Below are 26,749 nucleotides of genomic sequence, written 5' to 3' on the forward strand. Positions count from 1 at the left end.
GTGCGCACACACATTCTAAGGACAAGTCTCTTTCACCACATGAAAGTGTTTATTGAACTCAAACGCAGGGGCTCCCAAGCCCGAGAGGACAAGGCAGGCTGGGGTTTGGCACTGAGGCCCGGGCCCCGCTCCCCACCCTTCCTACCCTTCTACCCCTTCCGGACGCCACCAGGGTCTCAGCAGCTACCCATCTAAGCTACCCAACTCTAAGGAAGCCTCCCCTCCCCTCCCTCCCCCCAGCACTTGAGCGAGGAGTGGGGCTGCCCACGGCGGCCCAGCCCGCTCTCCACTAGCCCTTTCTGGGTCTCCCCCAGGGCCGCCCTCCAGCCCTTTTCATCGCCCGTGTGTGTCCCGTTCTTCCGGGACGCTCGTCCTGGCCCTGGCCGGGGCGCCGTCAGCGCCGGCCGGCCGCGTGGGTCCGCTGGTGGCGGATGAGGTCGGAGCTCTGCGAGAAGGCCTTGCCGCAGTCGTCGCACTTGTAGGGCCGCTCGCCACTGTGCACGCGGTGGTGCTGCAGCAGCGTGGACGAGCGGCAGAAGCCCTTGCCGCACACGGCGCAGCGGTAGGGCCGCTCGCCCGTGTGGGATCGCTGGTGCTGGATGAGCGTGGACGAGCGGTTGAAGGTCTTGCCGCAGTCGGGGCAGCTGTAGGTGCGGCCGGGCAGGTGGGTGCGGGCGTGGATGGCCAGCACGGAGCTCTGGCCAAAGCGCTTGCCGCACTCGGGGCACTTGAACGGCTTCTCGCGGGCGTGGCTGCGGGCGTGGGGGATGAGGGCCGAGCGCTGCGAGAAGCTCTTGCCGCAGATGCCACAGCTGAAGGGCCGCTGCCCGGTGTGCACCCGCTGGTGGCTTCGCAGGGACGAGTTCTGGCTGTAGCACTTGCCGCACTCGGGGCAGCTGTAGGGCCGCTCGTGGCTGTGCGTGCGCTGGTGCCGCAGGAGGTAGGAGCTGTCGCCAAAGGCCTTGCCACAGTGCGGGCACTTGTAGGGCTTCTGGCCAGAGTGGGTGCGCTGGTGTCGGAGCAGGTAAGAGCTGTCGGCGAAGGCCTTGCCGCAGCGGGGACACTTGTAGGGCCGCTCGCCGGTGTGTGTGCGCTGGTGTTTGATGAGGTCGGAGCTCTGGGAGAAGGCCTTGCTGCACACCTCACACTTATAGGGCTTCTCACCCGTGTGGATGCGCTGGTGCTGGATCAGCGTGGAGCCCCGGCCAAAGCTCTTCCCGCAGATACCGCAGATATTAGGCCGAGGGCCCTGCCCACCCCTGGACCGACCACCCCGCTTCCCTGGGCCCCCGAGGGTCCCTGTCAGACCCAGGGGGGTCTGGAGCATCTCGAACTGGGGTGTTGACAACAGCGCCCCTGTAGGCATCTCAAAAGGTGGTCCTAGGGACAGAGCTCCTGTGGGCTGCTCCCCAAACTCCTGAGTAAAGGAGTCCAGGGGGTGAACTCCTAGGGGGATGCTTAAGGGATTCTTTTCCTCAGGATTCACGAGTATCTCAGTACCTTCCTGGAATTTAGAACTCTGAGCTTCAAACTCGGGGTTTTGGATTTTTAACTTGGGATTCTGAGGTTCATCTTCAGAGTTCTGGGATTCATATCCCAGACTCTGAGATTTATATCTGGGGCTTTGAGAACCAAATTCAGGGCTCTGGGACTCAAAATCAGGGCTCCTGGGTTCATAGCTAGGGCTCTTGGGACCACAGCCAGGGCTTTGGGGTTCATACCTAGGGCTCTGGGATTCAAACTCAGGACTCGGAGGATCTGATTCAGGGCTTCTGGGTGCAAACTCAGGGCTTGGGGGCACAAACCCAGGGCTTCGGGACTCAAATCCTGGGCTTTCAGGCTCAAACCTGGGGCTTTGGGATTCAAATTCTGGGCTTTGTGGCTCAAACCCAGGGCTTTGGGGTTCAAGGCCAAAAGGTATTTCTTCAACTTCATAGTCCCCATTGCCTTCTTGCTGAGAAATTTCCTCTTCCTCATTCTCACTCGTGTTGCCTGCAGGATCAAAGAATTACACAAAACCCAGAATTTATGGGTGCCTGGAAGATCATTTGGTCCATCAGTTGCCACAAACCTCTTCTGGCCCCCACCTCCCCCACAGCGTCACCGGCCCTTGAGCAGGTGCTGAAATTCCCACCTCTTCCCAGATCCAGGACACCCAGCCCTGCTCCCATCCCAAAAGCCCACGCGGCCTCCCCCCGCCCCAGCTCTCCCAGGCACACTTCCCGGAGGGGCAATCCCTCACCTTTGAGGGACCCTTCGGGGCTCCCCATTTCGTCAGGACTTTGCACATCCCGAGGCTCGAGGCCCCACGGCGACTCCTCCCGCTCCATCCCAGCCAGCTCCCGGTGCAGCGGCGGTGGCGATGGCGGACGATCCTGCGACCCGGCCTGGGCGCCTTGAGATCGGAGCCCTCGCCACTCGCCGGCTCAGCGCCGCCCGGGAGTCCTGGCTGCCCGGCCTCGGCCCCGGAGGCCGGACGTCTTGACCCCGAGCCTCTCAGGCCCGCCGGCCCCTCCCCTGCCCGCGGCCCCGCCCCCCTCCCAAGGTCTCGGCTGGTCCGGCGACCCGCACGGGTCTCCACGAGTCCTGGCCTCGGAGACGAGGGGCCTCACCACTCGCCCCGCCGCCCTCGCCGCCGCTGCCGGCCCGAGACCCCGCCGCCTCGCCCCCCAACCTCGGGCTGGGCCGCGGCGCTCCGGCCCCCTCCCCCTCACAGGAAGTGTCCGTCCGAGGCCAGGTCCCCCCGCTGGCTCGCGCCGCGGCCTCTCTAGGAGCGGATGGAGGTGGAAACTCGTTGGCATTAACCCTGGACTGGATGGCCCCGGCGCTGGGGTGGAGGGGACCCGGCGCCCCAGTGCACACGGGGAGGGGGGAAGGCCGAGCCAGTTTTTGCGTGCCTGTGACCCGGGTCTCCTTCTGCCCAAGGGTGCGTCTGTTGACCTCCCAGACCCTGTGTCCGCCAGTGCGTGGGGCCAAGGGCGAGGCGACAAGCGAGACCAAGGTCAGCGGGCACGAGCGACGCTTCCCGGCGCCAGCGGGGGCGGTGTCTCCCTCCCCTCCCAAGCTGCAGGTCAGCTCCGGCGGCCGCTCCACGGGAACCTTGGCGGATTCCCCTGTGGTCTAGTGGAGAGTCTGGAGCCCAGAACCCTGTCGCTGAACTCCCCAACACCAGAGAACACCCGGCCCCCTCCCCTCCCCACCTACCCCCGACCCCGGGAGCGCTGGGACCGTTGCCAAGGAGACAGTCCCGCCTCCAGTTCCCAGAGGCACCGCCCCTACTTCCCAATGAGATCAGCGATTGGCCAACGGGACTGCAGGCCTCTCCTCACGCACGGCTTGGCGTTAACGGTCGCTAGGGAACGCGAGGCGCCTTTCTGATTAGCTGAGGGCGCTCAGGCCGGTTCCGCCTCTCCCCGCCCGAAGGGTCGGGGGAAGCGAGGGGGGACGGAAGTGACCGGAACTTCTCTCCGAACTCGGCCAGTGCTTTCAAAACTTTTCCCGCGCCCGCTTGCCCTCTATGTTTCTCTGAAGAATAAAAAAGCCACGGGATCTGAGAATCGTGACCCTTCTTCCCCGCTCCCCGCCACTCCTCCCTCCATCCACACTTTGCAGCGATCCTTCTACACGGGAAACCCTTTCTTTTCTGTTAGCTTGCTTCCCTCCCCACCCCACCCCCCATCTCCCCAAAAGCCTTTTAACTCCCTCTCTAGCTCCTGGATTTTCTCGGCGTGAAGCAGACTTGCTTGCAGGGGAACGTAAAGAGTTCCAGAGAGAGTGAGTTCCGAGAGAAGGAAGCATCTGGACCTAAAGGTATCCTGTCTGTCTTGAACGGAGGCTTGGAGAGGAAGGGAACCCAGAACACCGCCCCAGGTGCAGTGTTGAATGACAGAGAAAGTAACCCTCAAAAGACAACTTAATCATCCAGTCTTGTCCTTTTCCTATCCTTCATTCTGAAACAAGTTTGGCGGCATTCTTGACCGTTAATGAGCCAACTTCTGTGTAATGTAGCAGCCTTGAATGTGTGTGTGTGTTTTCTTGTTGCCTAACCAAACAAATGAGAAGCTGGCTGGGAGAAAAGATGGTATCTTCATTCTACTGAAATGAAAAAAATATATATATATGGAGAATGCCAAGTGGTAAAAGAATGGAGAGAAAATACCTCAATACAGTTTACCTGCCAGGCTCAATACCTCTAATCCCAGCACTCAGGAGGCTGAGTTCAAAGCTAGCCTAGCTTATTGGGACCCTGCTTTAAATGCCATAAAGAAGAAAATCACAATGTTTAGCCTAAAATTTTGTTCAGATCTCAGCTTCCTGAGTAGCTAGGATTAAAAGTATAAGCCACTGGCAGCCAGCACTTCAGAGGATATTAATATTTACAGGTCCTAGAACCAAACTTTCACAGATAGGGACAGTTGTACTGGCCTAGAGCCTAGGGTTTGGCTTATATGTGTTATGTGTGTCCTATTCCTAGAAAGACATACAAGCCTATCAAGTAATTTTAGAGGGTCTTAAAGTAGAAGTTGATACATACCTTTTATTTCAATTAATTCTTACCTTCCCTTTAAGTTGCTTAGTAAAAGTAGGAATGAGCAATGTGGTTATAGCCTTTTCATTCTGAATGTCCACTTGGACATTGCATCTGCGGCTGTCTCAAAGACTTGTTACAGCAGAGAGAAAAGGGGGCCTTGCCTTTGGCGGAAGTACTAATGTCAAGAAGTGGACAGCTAAGAATGGAGTAGGGCTGAGGCTTAAGTTCATGACCCTAAAGACTGATTGAATGGTGGAGATTTGAGTAAGAGCAGCAAACAGAGGAGTTGGGTCTGGTTTCTGGGCCCTGGGCAAGCTTTGCAAACTTCAAAGCATTTCAGTTTTTAAGCAGTAATTTTGGCACCTTTAATTGGCAAGCTGAGGGCAGAGGCCACATCTGAGAACTGGTGTTTCAAGCTGGGCTTCCCCCAGGCAGCCCTTGATCACTGAGCAGTTGTTCAGGTGTTTACTATAAACCAGTATAAACGCAGCCCAGACTGCCAGGGCACCTCCTCCCCAATGTGTCCCTTCTTGTGTCAGGTGCACACAAGACACTCTTCCACAGAGAAGCTGAGAGTTGGATTGGAGGGCTTGATGGAAATCTATTCATTACTTCACCAGAGAAAGTGCCACTTCATTTCCTACCTCTTTAGAAATTTGTCCAGGGGCTGGGGATGTAGCTTGGTAGTAGCATATTTATCTAGTATGTGAAAGGCTCTGGGTTCTACCCCCAGCACTGCCAACAAACTGAAAAAGGCTTGAGGGGTGGTGGGGGGAAGAAAAGATGGAGGGATGACACTGAAAAGAAATATGCTCATCACCTTACTTATGTAACTGTAACCCCTCTGTACATCACCTTTACAATAAAAAATAAATAAAAAAAGGCTGGGAATGTGGCTTAGTGGTAGGGTGCTTGCTTAATATGCACAAAGTCCTTGGTTCAATTCCTCAGTATCACATAAACAGAAAAAGCCAGAAGTGGTGCTGTGGCTCAAGTGGCAGAGTGCTAGCATTGAGCAAAAGCAGCTCAGGGACAGTGCCCAGGTCCTGAGTTCAAGCTCCAGGACTGGCCAAAAATAAAGCTTTTCCAGGTTGACAAATAAAACTTCTTCCTCCCAAAGAAAGGCTAGACAAAGGGTGAAGGCTGGGTGAACAGCCAAGTTTATACAGGTCAGCAGAGGATAAAGCCCTTACCACTTCAAGGTGCTGTCTTCACTGATCACGAGGAGATAGACTGCTATGGTTGTCTGCTCCGCCACCTCCTTGGAGCTGAACTCTGACCAGAATGGAATTCGTGGTCAAGGGCAAATGGAGGTGCAAGGTCATGAGGAGGAACTCCGGGCAGAACTTGGAAAAAGATGGGATGGTCTTTGTTCAGGATAGTGAATACCAAGAAAGAGAAGACGCAATTTCTTTTGTCCCCTACTATTGTGAGTATGTTTGCTTTTTGTTTTTGCTATACTGGAATTTAAACTCAGCTTCACACTTACTAGGCAAATACTCTACTTGAACCACACCACTGGTGCAAAATGTTTGGTCTGCACCTCTCAGGCCAGCTTTTGCCTTGCATGGGTGTGTCACTGTTATAGTCCAGGGTCAGTATCTAGTGCTTTCATGGGCAGACATCTCCAGAACCCTGGCTCAGAGGCTGGAACTCCTGAGTAATGTGAAGACAGTAATATCCTCACATAGTGCCACACACCTACAGTCCCAGCTTGGGAAGCTGAGGCAGGAGGACCACTTGAACCCAGGAACTTGGGGCCAGCTTAAGCAATACTAAAACCGTGTGTTTAAACCCTAGAGATTTTTTTGGAGGGGGAAGAGAAGGTGGGTCAGTCGGGCTTGAACTCAGGGCCTAGATGCTGTCCCTGAGCTTTTTCATCCAAGGCTAGTGCCTTACCACTTTGAGCCACAGCTCCACTTCTGGTTTTCTGGTGGTGAATTGGAGGTAAGTCTCATGGACTTTCCTGTACAGCTGGCTTTGAACCGCAGTCCTCATATCTCAGCTTTCTGAGTAGCTAGGATTATAGGTGTGAGCCACCAGCACTCGGCTAAACTCTACAATTTAAGTGTATATGACCTTAGGAAGATTGTGTCGCCTCCCCTGCTCTGTGTCCCTGATTACAAAAGGATGAGAAAGCTAGGATGTTCTCTAGTTCAAAACCCCAGAGGTGGGGCTGGGAACGTGGCTTAGTGCCGGGCTCGGGTCAGCTCCCCTGGCGCGGGGAATCAGGCTCTGCTATCCGCTAACAGCTCCCTTTCTCACCCTCTCCCCTGGTCACCCAACCTGCAGGTAAGGCCAGGGTGCAGTGGGGGGGGGGGGGGGGGGCTCAGGAAAGACCTCAGGTGCACGTGGCCATACGAGATCACATTACCTCCCTCCTTACCCGTAAAGAAAGCCAGGCGTATGTGGATCTCGGAGATGCTTCAAGAGCGAATCTGATTTATTAGGGAGGGGCAAAGGCTGATATGGTGGGAGGTGACGAGAGAAAAGGTGATCGGCCAGAGCGCTGACGATAGGCTGCGAGCTTATCATAGGACCCCCTCATGAGCTAACGTCACTTGGATAGCGACACCCCAGGGGTGAAAAGCCCCCGAGAGTGGGGGGCACATGGGCTGGTGAGAAAGTTGGGGGCTGGTTGCAAAGCCAGTTCTTCTGGTTCCGGACCCAGAGAATTGTGGCCTGCTTCCGCATTCCCCAGGGCTGGGAGAAGGGCGTCTCAGGCGCGCTCTCCAATGCCCTTCCCCCTCAAGGCCAAAGCTGAACCCCCACAGCTTAGCAGTAGAGTGCTTGCCTAGCATGAATGAAGCCCTGGGTTCGATTCCATGGTACCACATACACAGAAAAAGCCAGAAGTGGTGCTGTGGTTCAAGTGGTAGAGTGCTAGCCTTAAGTTTAAAACAAAAAAAAAAGCCACGGGCAGTGCTCAGGCCCTGAGTTCAAGCCCCAGGACTTGCCAAAAAAAAAGGGAAAAAAAATCCCAGAGGCAAATCTCCTGGCTGGGTCTCTGAGGTGACTAAGCAGGCCCAGACCCCAGCACTCTCCAGGGAAAACCCCCAGAAGACTAGAGGGCACGCTCAGACCCTTCCCTCCACAATCAGGAGCTACTGCCAGCTGATAGTGACGCTGCTTCCCAGCAGCTATATGGCTTGGATTGGTTTGGACCATTCTACACTCCTCTACACTGGACTGTCTTCTGCAAGCAAATTGCTTCCTTCCCCAGGCAGTAATGATGAGCTGAGCTGACAGTGACACAAACGCTCGAAGATGAGATACAAGCAAAGCTGAAACAAAGCTTGCTTTTATTTCCCTCCTGCAATCTATCCCCTCTAAGCCCTCGTCACTTGGGAAAACCTCACTGGTACACACCATAGCTGGTGAGTTTAAATAACCAGGAGCCCTGCAGACAAGGGGTGTGTGTGTGTTGAAGTAGCCTGCTCTGTTCTATCAGATATATGGGCTTAAGAAATCATTCTCTGCAAGGCACCAATGGCTCACTCTATGAGACTTTTTTTTTTTTTTTTTTTTTGGCCAGTCCTAGGGCTTAAACTGAGGGCCTAGACACTGTCCCTGAGCTTCTTTTGCTCAAGGCTAGCACTCTACCTCGAGCCACAGCACCACTTCTGGCCTTTTCTTTCTTTCTTTTTTTTTGGCAGTCCTGGGCCTTGAACTCAGGGCCTGAGCACTGTCCCTGGCTTCCTTTTGCTCAAGGCTAGCACTCTGCCACTTGAGCCACAGCGCCACTTCTGGCCGTTTTCTGTATATGTGGTGCTGGGGAATTGAACCCAGGGCCTCATGTATATGAGGCAAGCTCTCTTGCCACTAGGCCATATCCCCAGCCCCACTTCTGGCCTTTTCTGTGTATGTGGCACTGAGGAATTGAACCCAGAACTTCATGCATGCTAGGAAAGCACTCTACCACTAAGTCATATGCCTAGGTCTCCATGAGACTCTCATCTCCACTTAACCACCAAAAGGCCACAAGTAGAGATGTGGTTCAAGTGGCAGACCACCAGCCTTGAGCAAAAAACAAACAAAAAACACTCAGGAAGAGCACCTAGGCCCTGAGTTCAAGCTCCAGGACCAGCACCAAAAATAATTCACTTAAAAGTTATGAGGGGCTGGGGATATGGCCTAGTGGCAAGAGAGCTTGCCTCGTATACATGAGGCCCTGGGTTTGATTCCCCAGCACCACATATACAGAAAATGGCCAGAAGTGGCGCTGTGGCTCAAGTGGCAGAGTGCTAGCCTTGAACAAAAGGAAACCAGGGACAGTGCTCAGGCCCTGAGTCCAAGGCCCAGGACTGGCCAAAAAAAAAAAAAAGTTATGAGTAGTGGTACACAACTGTAATCCCAGTACTTGAGAGATTAATAAGAGGCTAGCCAGTTGAAGACACTGTATAGTGGCACCTTGACTCATTAAGGGAAAATAAAGCTTTGCTCACTTCTACTTTAAAATGCTTAGTCAGAGGCAGAAGGGCTAGCATGTTAATGGGTATGATTTAAAGTGAAACTCTTGTCTTCAGATTGGAGTCTTCCTTATGCTGTGTGTCCAGTGTTTCTTTATCCACATTTTCCATCTCTAAATGCCTACTCAGTTTTTTGAATTTAGTGTGTATCTGTGGCCCTTCTTCCCATGCGATTGAAAATGTAAGTACAGTGCCTAGATGGTAGTAGGGGCAGATTACAGGTTGCTAATTTTAATAAATGAATCGTTTGAGCAGCAAAAATAAATAAATAAATAAATAAATAAAAGCTTAGTCAGCTGTGAGGAATGGCAGCTGGAGCTTGGTCAGGAGCCGATGTTCAGTCCTGGGTGGGACCATGGAGGAAGGGGGGATAATTTAGCTGCTTGGCAGCCATCACCTGTGATTTTATAAAAACTCAAACTGCCTTTTTTTTTTCCTTGCACCAATACTGGGACTTAAACCCAGGGACTCACATTCTTGCTCAATTTTTTGCTCTGCCGCTTGAGTCACACATCCACTTCTGGCTTTTTACTGCTTAATTGGAAATAGGAGTCATTTGGCTGTTATCTGCCTGGGCTGGCTTCACATCTCAATCCTCAGATTTCAGTCTCCCGAGTAGCTGGGATTACAGGTGTGAGCCACAGCATCTGACTCCCAATCTCAGTTTTTAATTCTTGGATTTTCATGTCAAATACTCCCATTTTAAAATGTTGACAATTGGGCTGGGAATATGGCCTAGTGGCAAGCGCGCTTGCCTTGTATACTTGAAGCCCTGGGTTCGATTCCCCAGTACCACATATGCAGAAAATGGCCAGAAGTGGCGCTGTGGCTCAAGTGGCAGAGTGCTAGCCTTGAGCATAAAGAAGCCAGGGACAGTGCTCAGGCCCTGAGTCCAAGGCCCAGAACTGGCAAAAAAAAAAAAAAAAAAATGTTGACAATATTGCCTGGAAGGACCTATGTAAAGGCAGCTGAAGGCCCAATTCTGATAGAGCAGGTCAGTTTGAACTTCCCAAGCAAAGAGGTAATAAGTCAAACAATTTGCCTTCCTACCTCCGAATGGAGAAACTGTGCTGCCTCCCAAGTGAGGTTCCAGCAGGGTTTCTTAGGTCACCTCTGTCTTGCAGTGAGAACTCCTAGAGCCTGGGCCACAGTCTCCACCACCAGCTCTTGATAGAAATTCTGTAATCTCCCTAGAGATCAGCCATAGAGGTTCATGACCCTGTCCCATGTAGAACTTCAGGCAACGTCTAGGTGCCCCCACCCCTTTTAAGGCCATGCCTTACATTCCTGGAATATATCTGGGTAATGCTGGAATCCTACAGGTGGATCCAGGTCTCCCAGGTCGCCGGCCAGCAGCCTAGGGAAGCCACTAGATGCCCGGCTCCCGCGGGTCCCAGCTCCAGGGCGGTGGACCCGCTGATGCTTAGTCATGGCTGACTTCTGGATGAAGCATCTGCCACACTGAGGGCAGGGATAAGGGCGCTCGCCGGTGTGGGCCCGCCGCCTGTGGGCTAACATTTCTGAGCTATGGCGGAAGCAGCGGCCACAGTCTGGGCACCGGTAGGGCTTTTCCCCAGTGTGGGTGCGCATGTGCCGCCTAAGGTCCGAGGCTTGGCCGAAGGCTCGGCCGCAGTCAGCACAAGAGAAGGGGGTCAAGCCGCTGTGCACCCGCTGGTGCTTGTGGAGGGAGGAGTTCTGGCTGAAGCCACGGCCACAATCAGCGCAGCAGTAGGGCTTCTCACCAGTGTGGATCCGCAGGTGCGTGGTGAGGGAGGAGCTCTGTGTGAAGGCTCGGCCACAGTCAGGGCAGCGGTGGGGCCGATCCCCTCGGTGGATGGCCCGGTGCTTGCTCAGGGAGGAGGTCCGGCCAAAGCCTTTTTTGCAGTCAGGACAGTGGAAGGGCTTCTCTCCGGTGTGGGTATAGAGGTGCTCCACTAGTGTAGAGCGCCAGGCGAAACTCTTGCCACACACATAACAGCCATGCCGCTGGTCTGCTCGGGAGACAGAGGGGTGGGCACGGAGTGGGGGACGACCCCGGTGAGATGCTTTGGCGCCCTGAGGGAGCCCAGCAGAAGGGAGTTCGAGACCCTGCATCCTAGGTGGCCCAGTGTCGGTAGAAAGTGTCTCTTGCAGCGCTTCCATCACATCCCCTCCTCGTTTCTCTTCCTTGTTTCTGGAATCTGCCAGGCCATAGGAGGTACATTCAGACTCTGGTTTAGCCTGGTCCCCAAACTCCACACCCCTACAGTGACAGGCCTCCCAGACATAACCCCCACTGGGACCCAAGGCTGCCCCTTGGGGTGTGGGAATGAATGCATAATGAATGGATAGGAGGCAGAGACAGTATCTAAGCTAGATCATGCAGGATGAATACATGTTGCAGGAAACAGGAACGGCATGATAAAAGGCATGGCCAATCCAAGTGCCATTGGCTCATGCCTGTAATCCTAGCTACTCAAGAGGCTGAAATCTCAGGATTATGGATCAAAGCTAGCCTGAACAGAAGTCTGTGAGACTCTTTACCTCCAATTAACCATCAAAGTGTCAGAAGTGGAGTTGTAGCTTAAGTGGTAGAGCACTCGCTAGCTTTGAACACAAAAGCTCAGACAGTAGTCAGGTCCTGAGTTCAAGCCCCAGGACCAGGACACACACACACACACACAAAAGTATAGCTGTGGCTAGCACTGCCAGTAACACTGGGACCTGGACACTGCAAAAGTTAACAGGAAAAATGAAGAAACCAATGGAATCAGAGAAAGGAAACCACAGTATGAGAGGTGGCAGAAGAGACAAGTGATGATGGGGAGCTCAGTGACCCACTAAAGTGATCAGAGCAGAGGAGGTCTGTAAGTCCTCGCATGACAGCAGTACCTAAGTGGCAATCACAGCCCCCCTTCTAGACTGGATTACCAAAGCTGGGCACTGGCCAGGCACAAAGGGCATTAGCTAATAAAGCAACTCAGCGAAGAAACCTGAGGGCCATCGGGAGGAAGCAGTCAAGTCCCCCTGAGCAAACAACACTTCACCTAGAGCGGTGCTGGCCTGACACCTGGCCACCTCTGGATCCTGGGCATCCAAACTCCACAGTTCAGCCTCTTCCTCTACCCAGGTGATGAGTGCCGGCTTGGTGCCTCTGCTTCCTGGGGGAAAGAACGCAAAACCCACGCTATGATGAGGCTGCCCACTATGGTCCTAACTGCTTGCACCTAGGGCCCCCCAGTTGGGTGTACTGGACCCAGGGGGTGGGAGTCATAGGCCCAGAACATGGGATGTGGGGGGTGGGGGGGAGTCGTGGGTCCAGGACCCCGAGGTGTGAGGAGAGCCGTGGGTCCGGGACCCCGAGGTGTGGGAGAAGTCGTGGGTCCGGGGCCCCGAGGTACGAGGGGAGTCGTGGGTCCGGGGCCCTGAGCGTGCGGGGGGAGGGGCGTGGGCTTAGGCGGGAGGACCGGGCCTCACCGAGCGCGCGCAGGAGGCCGTAGGTCTCCCGCATCACGTCCCGGTACAGGACCCTCTGCGCGGGGCGCAGACACCCCCACTCCTCGGGGGAGAAGTACACGGCCACGTCCGCGAAGCTCACGGCCCCGGACTTCCTGCCCGCGGGACCGGCTCCGTTCGGCTGTCGGGTGGGGATCGGAGCCAGAGGCGGCGCCATGGGAACCGGGCGGCCGCCGCACCTCCGGCCCGAGTCTGTGGTTCTGGGGGGCGCCCGGCACCCGAGAACCCCTCCCAGCCCGGCCCGAGGGCCTCGCGTGAGGACCGAGAGGCTGGAAGACGCCTCTGGAGGGCCCACGAGAGGAAGAAAACTGAGAGCTGAGGGCGGGTCACACAGCATCAGAACCGGAAGATGCCTTCCTAAAGATGGCGGCGACGCGGCGTCTCCGAACTTTGCCCTTAGGTAATCGTGCGCGGGGCGTTGCCGCTCCCAGGCCGCGAGTCGCTTTGTCTTCCTGCCCTCATCCAAAATGGCCGCGGAGGCTACACGTGCCAGTCTGAGAACCCCTTCCGTGCCCGTGGGCAACGACGCCTCGGTGCGCCGGAGGCGGAGCTGCACCCCCATCCGGCCGGGGTTCGGGTTCAGGAGAGCCCCGTGGAAGAGAGGGCCCCTCCGCGCGCGAATTTGGTAGTCCAGCTCCAGTCTGGCTCCCTCGCTCTTCCCTGGTTTATTTACAGTTTGTATTTTGAAATTGATTTTTGAAACCATCTGTGAAGTCCAGGCTGGCCTTGAACTCATCGGCCTCTTGCCTCAGCCATGTATTTATTTAATGTTTGTCAGTCCTGGTTTGAACTCAGGGCCTGAGCACTGTCCCTGGCTTCTTTTTGCTCAAGGCTAGCACTCTGCCACCTGCGCCACAGCTCTGCTTCCGGCTTTTCCTGTGATTAATTGCAGATAAGACTCTCACCGACTTTCCCGCCCAGGCTGGCTTTGAACTGTAATCCCCAGATCTTGAATGCTGGAATTTTTTTAAATAAATATATATTTTTTTATTATCAAACTGAATTACAGAGAGGTTAAAGTTTCATACATTAGGCATTGGATACTTTTCTTTTTTTTTTTTTTTGCCAGTCCTGGGGCCTTGGACTCTGGGCCTGAGCACTGTCCCTGGCTTCTTCCTGCTCAAGGCTAGCACTCTGCCACCTGCGCCACAGCGCCACTTCTGGCCATTTTCTATATATGTGGTGCTGAGGAATTGAACCCAGGACCTCATGTATATGAGGCAAGCACTCTTGCCACTAGGCCATATTCCCAAACCCTGGATACGTTTCTTGTACTGTTTGTTACCTCGTCCCTCATTCCTCCTCCCCCTTGAATGCTGGAATTATAGGGTGATATCACTACACTCAGTTTGTTCATTATCTTAAAAACTGGGTGACAGCAGTCACTTCTCAGTGTTGGGGAAAAAAAAATCACTTTTATTGTAAGTTTGCAGGTAGGGTGTTAGCATTTCCCTAGCCTCAGGTCCTCAGCTCCTCCCACTAGCCCCCAGTTCCACCCATACCTAATGAACCACTCCTACTCACTACCTACCTACTTCCCCTTTACCCCCAGAAAGAGAAGCTGCCACCTGGATAAAGTGCCAATGCCATGTAGTTCCCTCTCCCATGGGAACTATGGCCCCACTAATAAACCTCCTATGAACCTTCTCCTGCTTGTGATTATCTCCGCATGGTCCCCTGGGATGGCTGGGACATATCCTTTTATAGAGGAGATTCTGAAAAAGGAGATAAGCCTTTCCCCCCCCCCCCCCAAGCTGAGGTCCTGTTTCTCTGCTCTGGATGTCCCACAATCACAGGGTTTGTCTAGACTCAAACTGAACTCTTAAAGAATTGAGGGTAGCAACCTAAGAGTTGCTTAGCCTTTGTGAGGCTGTGAATTCCTGAGGCAGAGGAGAAAGGGAAGGTCACTTGCCCTAAGTATCTCCTGACCAGGGTCTTGATCTCAGAAATCACCATATCTGTCCCCTAAAACCTCCCTCCCATATGTCTTCAAACCTATCCTGTCCTAGGAAAGAGACTTGGTAATTTCCTTGGGCTGGCTAAGTCAGTCATCACACTTGGCATACTTCCTGGGAAGAACTTCATTGCTAATGCAGGTGTGGTGTCTAACTGAAGTTTCTATCTCTGCTTCCTGTCAAAAGGCTTCCTTCAGGCTTCAGTCTGACAACCTCCAAGCTGTTTGATGCCTCTAGAAAAGCTGGGAAAACAGTGAACCACAGCAGAGGAGGGAGGAGAAAAAAACTTGGCAAGGGTTTGGGGAATCCTAGGGAAGAACAGTGATTAAGGAACCCACTTGTAATCCCAGCACTCCAGAGGCTGAGGCAGGAAGATCAATAGTTCCAGGCCAGCCATGCCTACATAGAAGAAAAAAAAAAGAAAGAAAACAAACTACCCTTAAACTACCTATACACTCATTTCCTCTTTTAATTTTTTTTTCTTTTTAGGTACTAGCAATTAAATCCAGGACACTGCACATGCTAGGTCGCTTTGTCGCTGAGCTACATGCCAGCCTTTTATGTATTTTTTAAATTGTGCTGGGAAACTGAGTGTCGGTGACTCATGCCTGTAATCCTAGCTGCTCGAGAGGCTGAGCTCGGAAGATTGCTGTTCAAAGCCAGAAAGGGCAGGAAAGCACCAGCCTTAAGCAGAAGAGCCCAAGGGACAACACTTAGGCTTTGAGTTCAAGACCCAGGACCAGCAAGGTAGGGAGACTTCTCTCCTACGTTTGATGTTTTATGTGCAGGACACATTGTTGAACCAAGATAAAAGTTTCTTCTCTAAGTCTACACTAAAGGAAAGCTAGAGCAGATATGACTTCCATTTCCACAGGTTTCCAGACTTTCTGTACAGATTGAATTGAGGACCTTAGTCACAGGTAAGACTCAGAGGCATTGAGCATGGGGTAGAAGAGCTCCAGGAGGAAGTTTCTGGAGGTAGCGCTTGTGGGCTTTGAAGGACAGACTCAATTTGGAGGTTTGGACATCTGGGTTGTGACCCCCGAAGGCCGATAGAGGCCCTTGGAGGCCAGTGGAGGAGTTTGGCAAGGGAAACTGATGGGGCAGGGATCTTGATAAGCCGAGTCACCATAAGAGTGGGAATGGGAGGAAACTAGGGATCCTGTAACCACTTCCATCTGGGTTCTGGGTTCAGACTCGGTTTTTCCATGTATTTAAGACTGGGACCCAAACGTCATCCGCTCCAGGCAGGGGCGCGGAGGAATCCGCGGGCGGAAGTAGTGACGGGACGCTCTAGGACGACGAGGAACGGCGCTTCCGGAACTCTGTGGTCGTGGGCCCAGAAAATGCTGGCTCGCTGAGAAAATATGGCAGCTCCTCAGCTACTTTTCGTGGTAAAGAAAAGCATTTGACAGCTCTTATGTATTTTTGACCTGGTTGGTTCTGCCTCGAGCTTGTCTTCTATTGTTTGTTTTTTTAACGATGGGGGGGTGGGGCTATTTTGCCCATAGTTAAGATGGCCGCGGCTGCTTCGCTTCCCGAAATTAGAGTGACGTCAGAGGCCAAGAGTGGGGTGGGGGGGAAGGAGCGGGGCCGAAGGGATCGGTGTTCTCAACGCAGTTTGCGCAAAGAGGCCCGTCAGTACTGGTCTGGAAAAACATTTTCTTTTTTCTTTGTTTCTTTTTAAAAAAAATAATTTACTTATTAATTGAACACAATTTTTTTTGACAAGGTGTTGTGCAAAAGGGGTACAGTGACATAGTAGGGCAGTGTGTACATTTCTTGTGATATCTTACACCCTGTTTTTCTTTCCCTTCCCTAGATCAGGTAGACATATATACAATACACAGTGTACCAAAAACATATACAGTAGCCACGTGGCCTACGCCAAAGGAAATTCGCCTAGGGCTTTAAATGTAATGTCAGCAATAGGGTTTGCTTATCCTTGTCTTATGTGAATGTACATACATAGCTTTTGAGCTATTGTGATCCACTGAGAGGTCAATTTTTGACCTTTATATGTTGAGTAGTTGTTTGGTTTTAGTTACATAGTGTAGAGTCGCTGACCCAATCCTGTGGGAAATAACATTTGACAAGAAGTTTTTGGTTTTGCAGACCTGGTCTCTACTGTCTCCCCCTTCCCCCACCTTAACAGTCATATATCAAGGAGATCATGCCCCTTTGTTTTCTGTGTTCTAGGCTTGTCTCGCTCAACATTATTTGTTCAAGTTCTGACCATTTCCCTGCAAATACCAATATTTCACCATTTCTAATCGCTATGAAGTATTCCATTGTGTATAGGTACCATATTTTTTGGATCCATTCATCTGTGCAGGGGCATCTGGGTTGTTTCCATATTTTGGCTATTGTGAATTGTGCAGCCATAAACATGGAAGTGCAGATGTCTTTTTGATATCTTGGGACCTGTTGTTCAGGATAGATGCCTAGGAGTGGTATGGCTGGGTCATAGGGTAGGTCTATGTTGAGCTTTTTGAGGAACCTCCATACTGTTGTGGATTGTACTAATTTGCACTCCCACCAACAATGGAGAAGGGTTCCTCTTTCCCTGCACCCCCTCCAGCATTTGTTGTTGCCTGAGTTCAGAGTATAGGCCATTCTAACTGGAGTGAGGTGGTATATCAGGGTAGTTTTTATTTGCATTTCCTTTACTGCCAGAGATGTTGAACTTTTCCTCATATGTTTCTTTGCCATTTTTATATCTTCTCTTGTGAAGTCTCTCTTTAGCTCCTTTGCCCATTTCCTAATTGGTTTACTGGGCTTGGAGGGACTTAGTTTTTTGAGTTCTCTGTAGATGACAGATATTAGGCCTTTGTCTGTTGCTGTGCTGGTAAAGATCCTTTCCCATATGGTTGGCTGTCTTTCTAGTTTGGTGGCTATGTCCTTAGCTGTGCAGAAACTTTTTATTTTGTAGTAGTCCCATTTGTCAAGTCTCTCCCCTATCTGTGTGCCCCTGGGACTCTATTCAGGAAGTTCCTTCCTGTGCCTATATGTTCTAGCGTCTTTCCTACTCTGTCCTTCAGTAGTTTCAAAGATTCAGGTCTGATGTTGAGGTCCTTGATCCATTTTGAGTTGATCTTGGTGCATGGTAATAGGCTAGGGTCTACTTTGAGTTTTCTGCATATGGCTGCCCAGTTTTCCCAGCACCAGTAGTTGAAGAGGCTCTGTTTATTCCATTGTATGTCTTTAGCTCCTTTGTTGAATATCAGCTGACTGTAAGAGTGCGGTGTTATTTCTGGGTCTTTAATTCTATTCCATTGGTCTTCAGGTCTGTTTTTATACCAATACCAGGCTGTTTTTGTTATGATGGCTCTATAGTAGATCTTGAAGTCTGGTATTGTGATACCTCCTGCACTGCTTTTTTTGCCTAGAATTGCTTTGGCTATTCTAGATCTTTTGTTGTTCCATATGAATTTATGGGTTGCTTTCTCTATTTCAGTGAAGAATGTAGCTGGAATTTTGATGGGGATTGCATTGAATTTGTATAACAATTTGGGCAATATGGCCATTTTCACTATATTGATTCTGCCTACCCATGAGCATAGGAGGTGTTTCCATCTTCTTGTGCCTTTTTTTATTTCCCTTTTTAGATTTTTATAGTTCTCATTAAATAGGTCTTTCACATCTTTGGTTAGGTTGATCCCTAGGTACTTTATTCTTTTTTTGGCTACTGTAAATGGTATTATTTCCATGATTTCCTTTTCTGCTTGTACATTGCTGGTGTACAGAAAAGCTGCTGACTTTTGTGGATTGATTTTGTACCCTGCTACTTTGCCAAAATGGTTTACTAGGTGTAGGAGTTTTTTTTACTACCAGCCTGAAACAGATTTTTATTCTTTAATACTTGTCTGAAACTTTTTGTATTCCAAAAGTTAACAGTTAATCTGATGACAACTTATAAAGCTGTAAATACGCCAAGATAGCCTCTTCTATGTCCAACATTTAAAATGGCCAAAACCAAACTATATATTAAACAGAACATAAATAAGACCGTAAATAAATAAATGAAGAAAATAAAACCGTATGGTACAACTACACAGAATTCTATAAACATTTCCATGGTCAAATGTAAGAAGCTGAAAACAGCTGACCTTCATTCATTTCACTCTACATTGAATAACTTGTTCACTTCTCTTCCACAGGATGAATGGTGCTCTACTAGTTATCGTCATCACACAGAACCATGCAGCCTCGGGGCTGCTTCTGGTTCAAAGTAGAGTCAAGTCCATTTATAGCTTTAGAACAAAAGGTGTATATAAGTTGTGGAACATTTAGAAAAGAGAATTAAGGTTTTAGGCTCAGAAACTTCTTAATATGAATGTTTGATTCCGATAACATAAACATTCTTGCTCCTCAGAATTTGAGCAGAGGAAGAACTTATTCAAGGGTTCCTTCCCTTGAAGATGATTTGCATTTCTAAAAAGACAAAATTAGGTCTGCTAGATGGGATCTCTAATAAAAAATTGTTTCAGTAAAAAGAGACTGAGTAGAAGGTATGTTTTAAATGACTGCCAACTATGTTTCCAAGCCTTTGCGCTAGCAAGGCTGTAGTAAGAACTTGCTTCTCTACAGAAGTGCCTAGGTTGAGTTAGCTAAAACTTCAGTCTGGAGATCAGGCTGTTTTAGTCAATTTATGTCTCTAATGCAATTTGCACTAAAAGGCCCAGTCAGTGCTGGTCTGGAAAAACATTTTCTTTTTTTTCTTTTCTTTTTGCCAGTCCTGGGTTTGGACTCAGGGCCTGAGCACTGTCCCTGGCTTCCTTTTGCTCAAGGCTAGCACTCTGCCACTTGAGCCACAGTGCCACTTCTGGCCATTTTCTATATATATATATCCTGCTGGGGAATCGAACCCATGTATACGAGGCAAGCACTCTTGCCACTAGGCCGTATTTCCAGCACATCATACCCTACTCTTTTTTTTTTTTTTTTTTTTGGCCAGTCCTGGGCCTTGGACTCAGGGCCTGAGCACTGTCCCTGGCTTCTTTTTGCTCAAGGCTAGCACTCTGCCACTTGAGCCACAGCGCCACTTCTGGCCGTTTTCTGTATATGTGGTGCTGGGGAATCGAACCTAGGGCCTCGTGTATCCGAGGCAGGCACTCTTGCCACTAGGCTATATCCCCAGCCCAATAACCTACTCTTGATTAATCAGTCTCCCACTCTTCTTCTCTTCCCCCTTCTTGATCTGAGGACAGAACAGAGGGCTTCGTCCCTCTACACATATCTATGTGGTATTTCCACATAGGTGCTTGCTTTAGCTGAAGACTCTGGGCAAATACTTTTCAGTCCTTGAAGGTTCAAGGTCATTTTACAAAAGAGAAAGGTAAATCCTGGATATTACCCAACACTCGACAGTTCAGTCCTAAATGTCTTGTCTACCTGTCCCGCACTGCCTCCTGAAGGCCAATTTCAGAAATGGCACAGTGAACACTTCCATTGTGCTGACCTCTGCTGACCATATGGAAACTAGATTTTTTTTCATTTATTCAGGTATGACTACAAAATACATTATACGAGTTACTGGATGACAGAACTCATTTGCCTCTTTGTTTCACTTCACAGGAGGAATAAAGGAATTACAGTGGGATTTAAGATTAAGAGCATAGGTTTCAGGATTGGATGCTTGGGTCAGGTGTTAGAGTGCCAGCCAACAAGCAAAAGCTTCAGATTAACCAAGTGTGAGTCCTAGTCTCAGACAAAAAAGAAAAAGATCTGGGTGCTGGTGGCTCACACCTGTAAGCCTAGCTACTCAGGATGCTGAGTAGGTAGGTTCAAATCCAGCAGAGGCAGGGAAGTCCCGTGAGATTGTTATTTCCAATGAACTACTCAAAAAAGCCAAAAGTAATGCTGTGGCTCAAGTGGTAGAGCTCTAACCTTGAGCATAAAGAGGTTCAGGGATAATGCCAAGGCCCTGAGTTCAAGGCCCAGGGACCAGCAAAAAAAAAAAAAAAAAAAAAGAAGAAAGAAAAGAAAGGAAAAGAGTGTAGACTACAAGCTGGTGGATGTTCAAAGCCTCTCTCCTGATGCCTGGACCTGGAAATTTCCCTACCACACTTCCTCCTGGCTCATAGGAAGAACAACAGCCACCTCCTCCTCCCTGCAGCACTGTCTGGCAGATTGTCAGCAGGTGAGTCAGGGTTTGCCTTTGGGCTTCCCTGTCACAACCCTAGTCACTCTCTTTCCTACATTAGCTGTGTCTCTGGAGCCTAGCACAAAACCTGCAAAGGCCTGAGATGGTATTTTCTAAATGAATGGTTGGGTGGATGAATGGATGAATGAATGAATGAATGAATGAGGCTATCATTGGTTTGGGTTTGAGCCAGAGTTTTAGTGTACCAGGCTGGCCTGGAACTCTTCATCCTCTTGCCTCACACTTCACTGAGGGCTGGGATCACAGGAACATAACAACACAGCCTGTCTTTGCTTCATCTTCAGAGTGCCATGCTGGGGTGATTACCTCCCTTTATAGATTCCCCCACCAGGATAGAGTGAGTCCTACACTCTTGATCCCCAACCCAAGATGTCTGCCCAGATCTGACTTCTCAGAGGAAAATCTGGGCTTTTCTACCCAGTGTCCATTTCTAGCCTTGTTTCCATGTAGCAGTGAAACTTGGAGAACAGCACTGCCTTTCTCCAAGCCGCAGTTTACTTACCTGCAAAATGGCTGCTGTTATCCATGCCCTGCCTTGGCAACTCCCTGCCCCCTTTCCTTCTTCATCTGCTTTTTCTTCTCTTCTTTCTCCTTCTGCTTTTCTTCTACTTTGTGTCAGTACTGGGGGCTTGAACTCTGGGCCTGGGCGCTATTCCTGAGCTCTTCAGCTCAAGACTAGTACTCTACCACTTGAGCCACAGCACTACTTCTGGTTTTCTGGTGGTTAATTAGAGATAAGAGTCTCACAGACTTTCATGCCCAGGCTGGTTTTGAACTGTGATCCTCATATCTCAGCCTCCTGAAATAGCTAGGATTACAGGCATGAGCCAGCAGTGCCCAGCTTATACCTTAGCCTTTTCACTCAAGGATGGCTATCTACCATTTGAGCCACAACCCCACTTTTTCTCTTTCTGGTGGTAAATTGGAAATGAATATCACAGACTTTCCTGCCCAGGCTGGCTTCAAACTAGGATCGTTAGCTCTCAGCCTCTTTAGTAGTTAAGATTACAGATGTGAGTCTGGGGCATCAGGATGCAAAGGCTTCTTTATATTTTCTGTATTTTTTCCAGGGTTACGTATTGAACATAGGGGCCTTGTGCATGCTAAGCATTCCCTCTGCCACTGAGCTACATCCCAAGACCCCTTTATACTTTCTAAAGTGTCAAATATGGACGATAACTCATTCAACCAATGTTTATTGAACATTTACTATGTCGCACATTATTATCATTTCAGATTTCACAGCACCTTCTGAGGTAGCTATTATATAATCTTCCTTTCACAGGTGAGGGCACTGAGGCTCAGGGAAGCCATGTGACTTACCAGGAGTGCATTAGTAGGTGAGATTCAGGAGTATCATGTGCATCCATACTTTCCCCCACAAGCTGTCCAGCTTCCTGCTGGTGACAGCTAGGTAGGGCAGGACCTTGCCCTGCCTGAGCCTCTCCCCACGGCGTGTTTCCCTTGATCACTTCTGAAATAGATAAGAACTGCCTGGATAGTTCTTTCCAAAGACAACGGTCTTTAACACAGATGAGGGAAACATGTCAGCTACATATGTTGTTGGAGCGATACTGAGGAAAAATTTAGTATTTCTCCCTTCCTTGCATTTCCTTTCCTCCCTCCCTTCCTTCTTGTTCCTTTTTCCTTTCTTTGGTGCTGCTAAAGATGGAACCAAGAATAGGTTAGCACTTTACCACTGACCTACAACCCCTGCCTGTCTCACCGTGTAAGCTAGCACAGCCTGGAACTGATGATCCTCCTGCCTCAATGCTGGGATAGGATCCTAAGTGCGCACCATTATATAGGGTTGGTTTGTTGTTGTTGCTGGGGTGTGTGTGTGTGTGTGTGTGTGTGTGTGTGTGTGTGTGTGTGTGTGTAAAGCAAAAGACTGGGGGAGGGAAGGGGATGTCAAGTTTAATCTATTTGCATCTTTACAGGCACTTTTCTTTTTACAAATGTGGAAACTTGAGGGATACCTGAGGGATCCCCAAGGAATGAACTTTAGTTCCCGAGTCCCTGTCTCGGGGAGCCACCTTCTGGGCTCAGTGAATCTCAGATGCCAAAGCCCGGCTTGGCTCCAGCCTGCCCCAGGCTCAGCTACACTCTTCGAAGATGTCCGGATAGTGCCGGAAAAGCACAGGGGGATCTCGATCCCCACGGACGGGGGCCCGAGGCACAGCCCGGATTCCTGGCCTACGACCCCGGCGGCCTCCGGAGCAGGAGCGGTGGATCCACTGGTGTGCCTCCACAGCGAACTTCCTCTTGAAGCTCATGCCGCACTCCGGGCAGGGGAAAGGCCGCTCGCCCGAGTGCATGCGTCGATGGCTGACCAGCAGCGAAGGGTAGGTAAAGCGGCGGCCACAGTCAGTACACACATGGCGCCGCGGGCAGGGCTGAGCGTCGACCCCCGGCGCTACCACGGGGGTTTGCGCACCTGATGCCTGGTCTCGGGCATCTTTCCCAGGCTGTGCTCTGGCTGAGGCCTTCCTGGCAGTCGAGTCAGGTTTGTGTTTAACCAGCCGTTTAGGCTTCCTCTTCCCAGGTCCCTTGGCTTCTGACCTTTCCTTGGGCTCTTCTTGCTTCTGGTTTGGAGCATCTTCTGGGAAATGAGAAGACATTATACTTTTAGACATTCTTATGGGCCGGGCGCTGGTGGCTCTCGCCTGTATTCCTAGCTGCTCAGGAGGCTGAGATCTGAGGATTGTGGTTTGAAGCTAGTCAAGGCCAGGAAAATCCATGAGACTTTATCTCCAATCAAAAAAACTACTCAGGGGCTGGGAATGTGGCCTAGTGGTAGAATGCCTGCCTCGCATATATGAAGCCCTGGGTTCAATTCCTCAGCACCACATATATAGAAAAAGCCAGAGGTGGCACTGTGGCTCAAGTGGTAGAGTGCTAGCCTCCAGCAAAAAGAAGCCAGGGACAGTGCTCAGGCCCTGAGTTCAAGGCCCTGGACTGGCAAAAAAAAAAAAAAAGAAGAAGAAGAAAAAAAAACCGACTACTCATAAAAAGCCGGAGGTAATGCTGAGGCCCAAGGGGTAGAGTGCTAGCCTTGAGTAAAAGAAGCTCAGGGACCTCACACAAGTACAGAGTTCAAGCCCTGGGACCTGCAAAAACAAAACCACTATGCATTGGAAAATAGGGTGCTTTGATGACACAGGAGTCAGCAAAGTACCTCCCTCCCCAATGATTAACATGCAGCCTTTGGCAGAGGGAAACAGTTTCTCTTTCCTCATGGGTCAAAGGAGGAAAATGACATTTAATTTCCTGGAGGATTTGGGGGATTAAATAAGTAGATGAACGTTTGTTCAGCTTAATAGCAGTTACTAGCATGGCTTCTTTTGAGTGTGGGCAGGGTAAGACAGACAAGGAAACCTAATTGCTTTAGATTCCCTGTAGTGCTGGTGAAGAGAGAAGAGCCAAATTGCCAACATTTGGGTATTTCCTTTTTGCTATTTTGCCTGGCTTGAAGAATGGAAAGGGCAGACCTGAAGTCACTTCTATTCTCTGTGTGTGTATTTTGTACTAGGGCTTGAAGTCAGGACCTGGGCACTGTCCCATAGTTTTTTCACTCAGGCTGGTACACATGAGCCATAGCTCCACTTTTGCCTTTTTGGTGGTTAATTGGAGATTGAGTCTTGTGAGCTGGGAATATGGCCTAGTGGCAAGAGTGCTTGCCTCCCATACATGAAGCCCTGGGTTCGATTCCCAAGCACCACATATATAGAAAACGGCCAGAAGTGGTACTGTGGCTCAAGTGGCAGAGTGCTAGCCTTGAGGAAAAAGAAGCCAGGGACAGTGCTCAGGCCCTGGGTCCAAGGCCCAGGACTGCCCCCCCCCCCAAAAAAAAAAAGAGTCTCATGAAGCCAGGCACCAGTGGCTCACTACTGTAATTCTAGCTACTCAAGAGGCTGAGATCCCAGTTTGAAACCAGTCAGGGCAGGAAAGCCCATGAGACTCTTATCTCTCTGTAACTACAAAAAAAACCCCGGGAAGTGGTGCTGTGGCTCAAGTGTTAGCAAGTGTTCGCCTTGAACAAATAGGAGCTCAGGGACAGTGCCCAGGCCCCAGAGTTCAACCCTGGACAGGACCTCCACCCCCCCTCCCCAAAGAAAAAGTCTCACGAAATGAGTCTGGCTTTGAATTGGGATCCTCAGGTCTCAGCTTCCTGAGAAGCTAGGATTACAGACATGAGCCATCAATGGCCTAGCTAGCTCTAAGGGGACATTTTGAATTTTTGGAAGAGTGAGTGATGTTTTCTTTCAGAGACACCTGGAAACCTTAAATTTTAGCTTTTGGCTCTTGATCTACTCTGGTCTCAACATGTGACTAGTGTCCCAAGTTCTGAAAACTTTGTTCTAGTTTGGCTTTATTTCTTTGGTCTTCTAGCTTCCAATGTTGTTTGGCTCTCTGGTATTCTTCAGGGATGCTAAGAACTAGGGATCCTGAAAGAAAACTGCTCAACAGGAAACTCAAGACAACCAAGTTTGGGGGTGGGGAACCCTTGGGACAGCCCCTCACCTCGCAGAGCTCCTCCCAGGTTTTCCCCCTCCTCAGGATCCTGAGCGGCGGGGTTCCAAGCCTCACTCTCCCCTTCCATCCAAGAAATGAGGGCTGGTTTGGGACCAGGGAGTCCTGGGGGAAAATAGGGATCACAGTGATGGCTTGAAAGGGGGACGTGTGCATCCCCCTGCCGGGGCTAGGGCACCTCCTCAGAAGGCATGCTCAACCTGAACAGGGTCTGCAACGCTCTGGCGTGAAGGAAGCAGGTGCGGGGTGGGAGGCCTCCCGAGGGGTACCTGAAGCCCTGGGCATGGGAAGGCGGCTCGTGCTGTTGGTGGAATGGTGCGGGATTAGGGCTCACGATCCACTCGTGCCCCGTGAACCCGGGTGAGGGAGGAGGGGGCTCTGACCCGGGGCCTCACCGAGCGCGCCCAGGTGGCCGTAGGTCTCCCGCATCACGTCCCGGTACAGGGCCCTCTGTGCGGGGCGCAGACACCCCCACTCCTCGGGGGAGAAGTACACGGCCACGTCCGCGAAGCTCACGGCCCCGGACTTCCTGCCACCCGGCTGCAGCTGCCCGGGTCCCAGCGCCAGGAGCGGGGCTGGAGGCGGCGCCATCGGGGCTCGGGGCCCCGAGCGGCGGCCGCCGGGTCCCCGGGACCACCGCCCCCTGCCCGCGGCCTCAGCGGTCGCCGTCCTCGGGAAGGGCTGCCGGGAGCCAGGCTCCGCCCAGCCTCGCCGTGGGAACGCTGCCGCCGAGGCGAACCGAAGTCCAGGACTGGCGGCCAGGGACGCGGGCGATCTGACGGGGACCGGTAAAATCCCGTGATGTGTTCATGGCCCTGAGGACGGAGACCCCCCACCCCCCCGTGGAAGGGCGCGGGAGGCGCCTTCCGAAAATATGGCGACCACCTGGCTTCAATCGCCACTGGTTGCAGCTCAGGGGCTCGTGTTGGAGAATATCAAATATGGCTTCTTTGGTCTCAGCGTCCCGGGTGCCCTTAAATTCAATGGCTGCTACAGGAGATTCTTTTTCCCCCCCTTTTTCTTTTCTTTCGGTGGAAAAGGGAGGTCTAAGAAACCTCCTTGCCTTCAAGAAAGATGGACGAGCTCGCAGCTTCACGCGGCTCTCCCCAGGTCGGGGCACTACGCCCGAGGATTGGCTGGGACCACGGAAGACACTGCGCTGATTGGCTCCCGGCCACAGCGGGGGCGGGGATTGCGTTTGAAACCGGTTCTTCGTGCTGAATCCCGAGGAGGTCCTCGCGCCTGGTAGTTGGGAGCTGCGACTTCCACCGACTCCCGCCTGCCGACGGGCATCGGGGTCTGGGATCGGGTCCCAGCTCAAGCCTGCAGGAGCAGGTGCAGCTGCCCAGGGTAAAGCTAGGGTACGGACTGGCAGCCGCGAAAAGCGAAACCACGAGACTGGGGCTTGAACTCAAGAGTCGGGCACTCTCCCTTTGCTTTTTCACTCAAGGCTACAGCTTTATCACTTGAGCCACAGCTCAATTTTTGGCTTTTGTTGGTGGTTAATTGGAGATAAGAGTCTCACAAACCTCCCTTCCTTGGCTTAACTTCAAACCTTGATCCTCAGCCTCCTATATAGTTAGGATTGCATTGGCTTGAG

The 26,749-nt window shown here is 51.2% G+C and overlaps 2 protein-coding genes across 2 annotated transcripts; both read right to left on the reverse strand.

Moving 5' to 3' along the window:
• Positions 1-26,206, reverse strand: LOC125341063. The gene is made up of 9 exons (XM_048333070.1): positions 25,545-26,206; positions 25,141-25,254; positions 22,718-23,218; positions 12,457-13,155; positions 12,050-12,140; positions 10,284-11,242; positions 2,613-3,113; positions 2,243-2,425; positions 1-1,992 (listed from the first exon to the last, which is right to left on the reverse strand). Exons 1-9 carry the CDS (start codon positions 25,738-25,740, stop codon positions 395-397), a joined length of 4,842 nt encoding a protein of 1,613 aa, XP_048189027.1. The 5' UTR covers positions 25,741-26,206; the 3' UTR covers positions 1-394.
• On the reverse strand, positions 9,932-13,072 carry LOC125341192 (zinc finger protein 764-like). Its single transcript, XM_048333282.1, has 3 exons — positions 12,457-13,072; positions 12,027-12,140; positions 9,932-11,180 (listed from the first exon to the last, which is right to left on the reverse strand). The coding sequence occupies exons 1-3, from the start codon at positions 13,055-13,057 to the stop codon at positions 10,267-10,269; spliced, it is 1,629 nt and encodes a 542-aa protein (XP_048189239.1). The 5' UTR covers positions 13,058-13,072; the 3' UTR covers positions 9,932-10,266.
• Positions 26,207-26,749: the final 543 nt, after the last annotated feature.

The sequence above is a fragment of the Perognathus longimembris genome, chromosome 23, assembly GCF_023159225.1.
Source record: "Perognathus longimembris pacificus isolate PPM17 chromosome 23, ASM2315922v1, whole genome shotgun sequence".
In the NCBI taxonomy this organism is placed as follows: domain Eukaryota; kingdom Metazoa; phylum Chordata; class Mammalia; order Rodentia; family Heteromyidae; genus Perognathus; species Perognathus longimembris.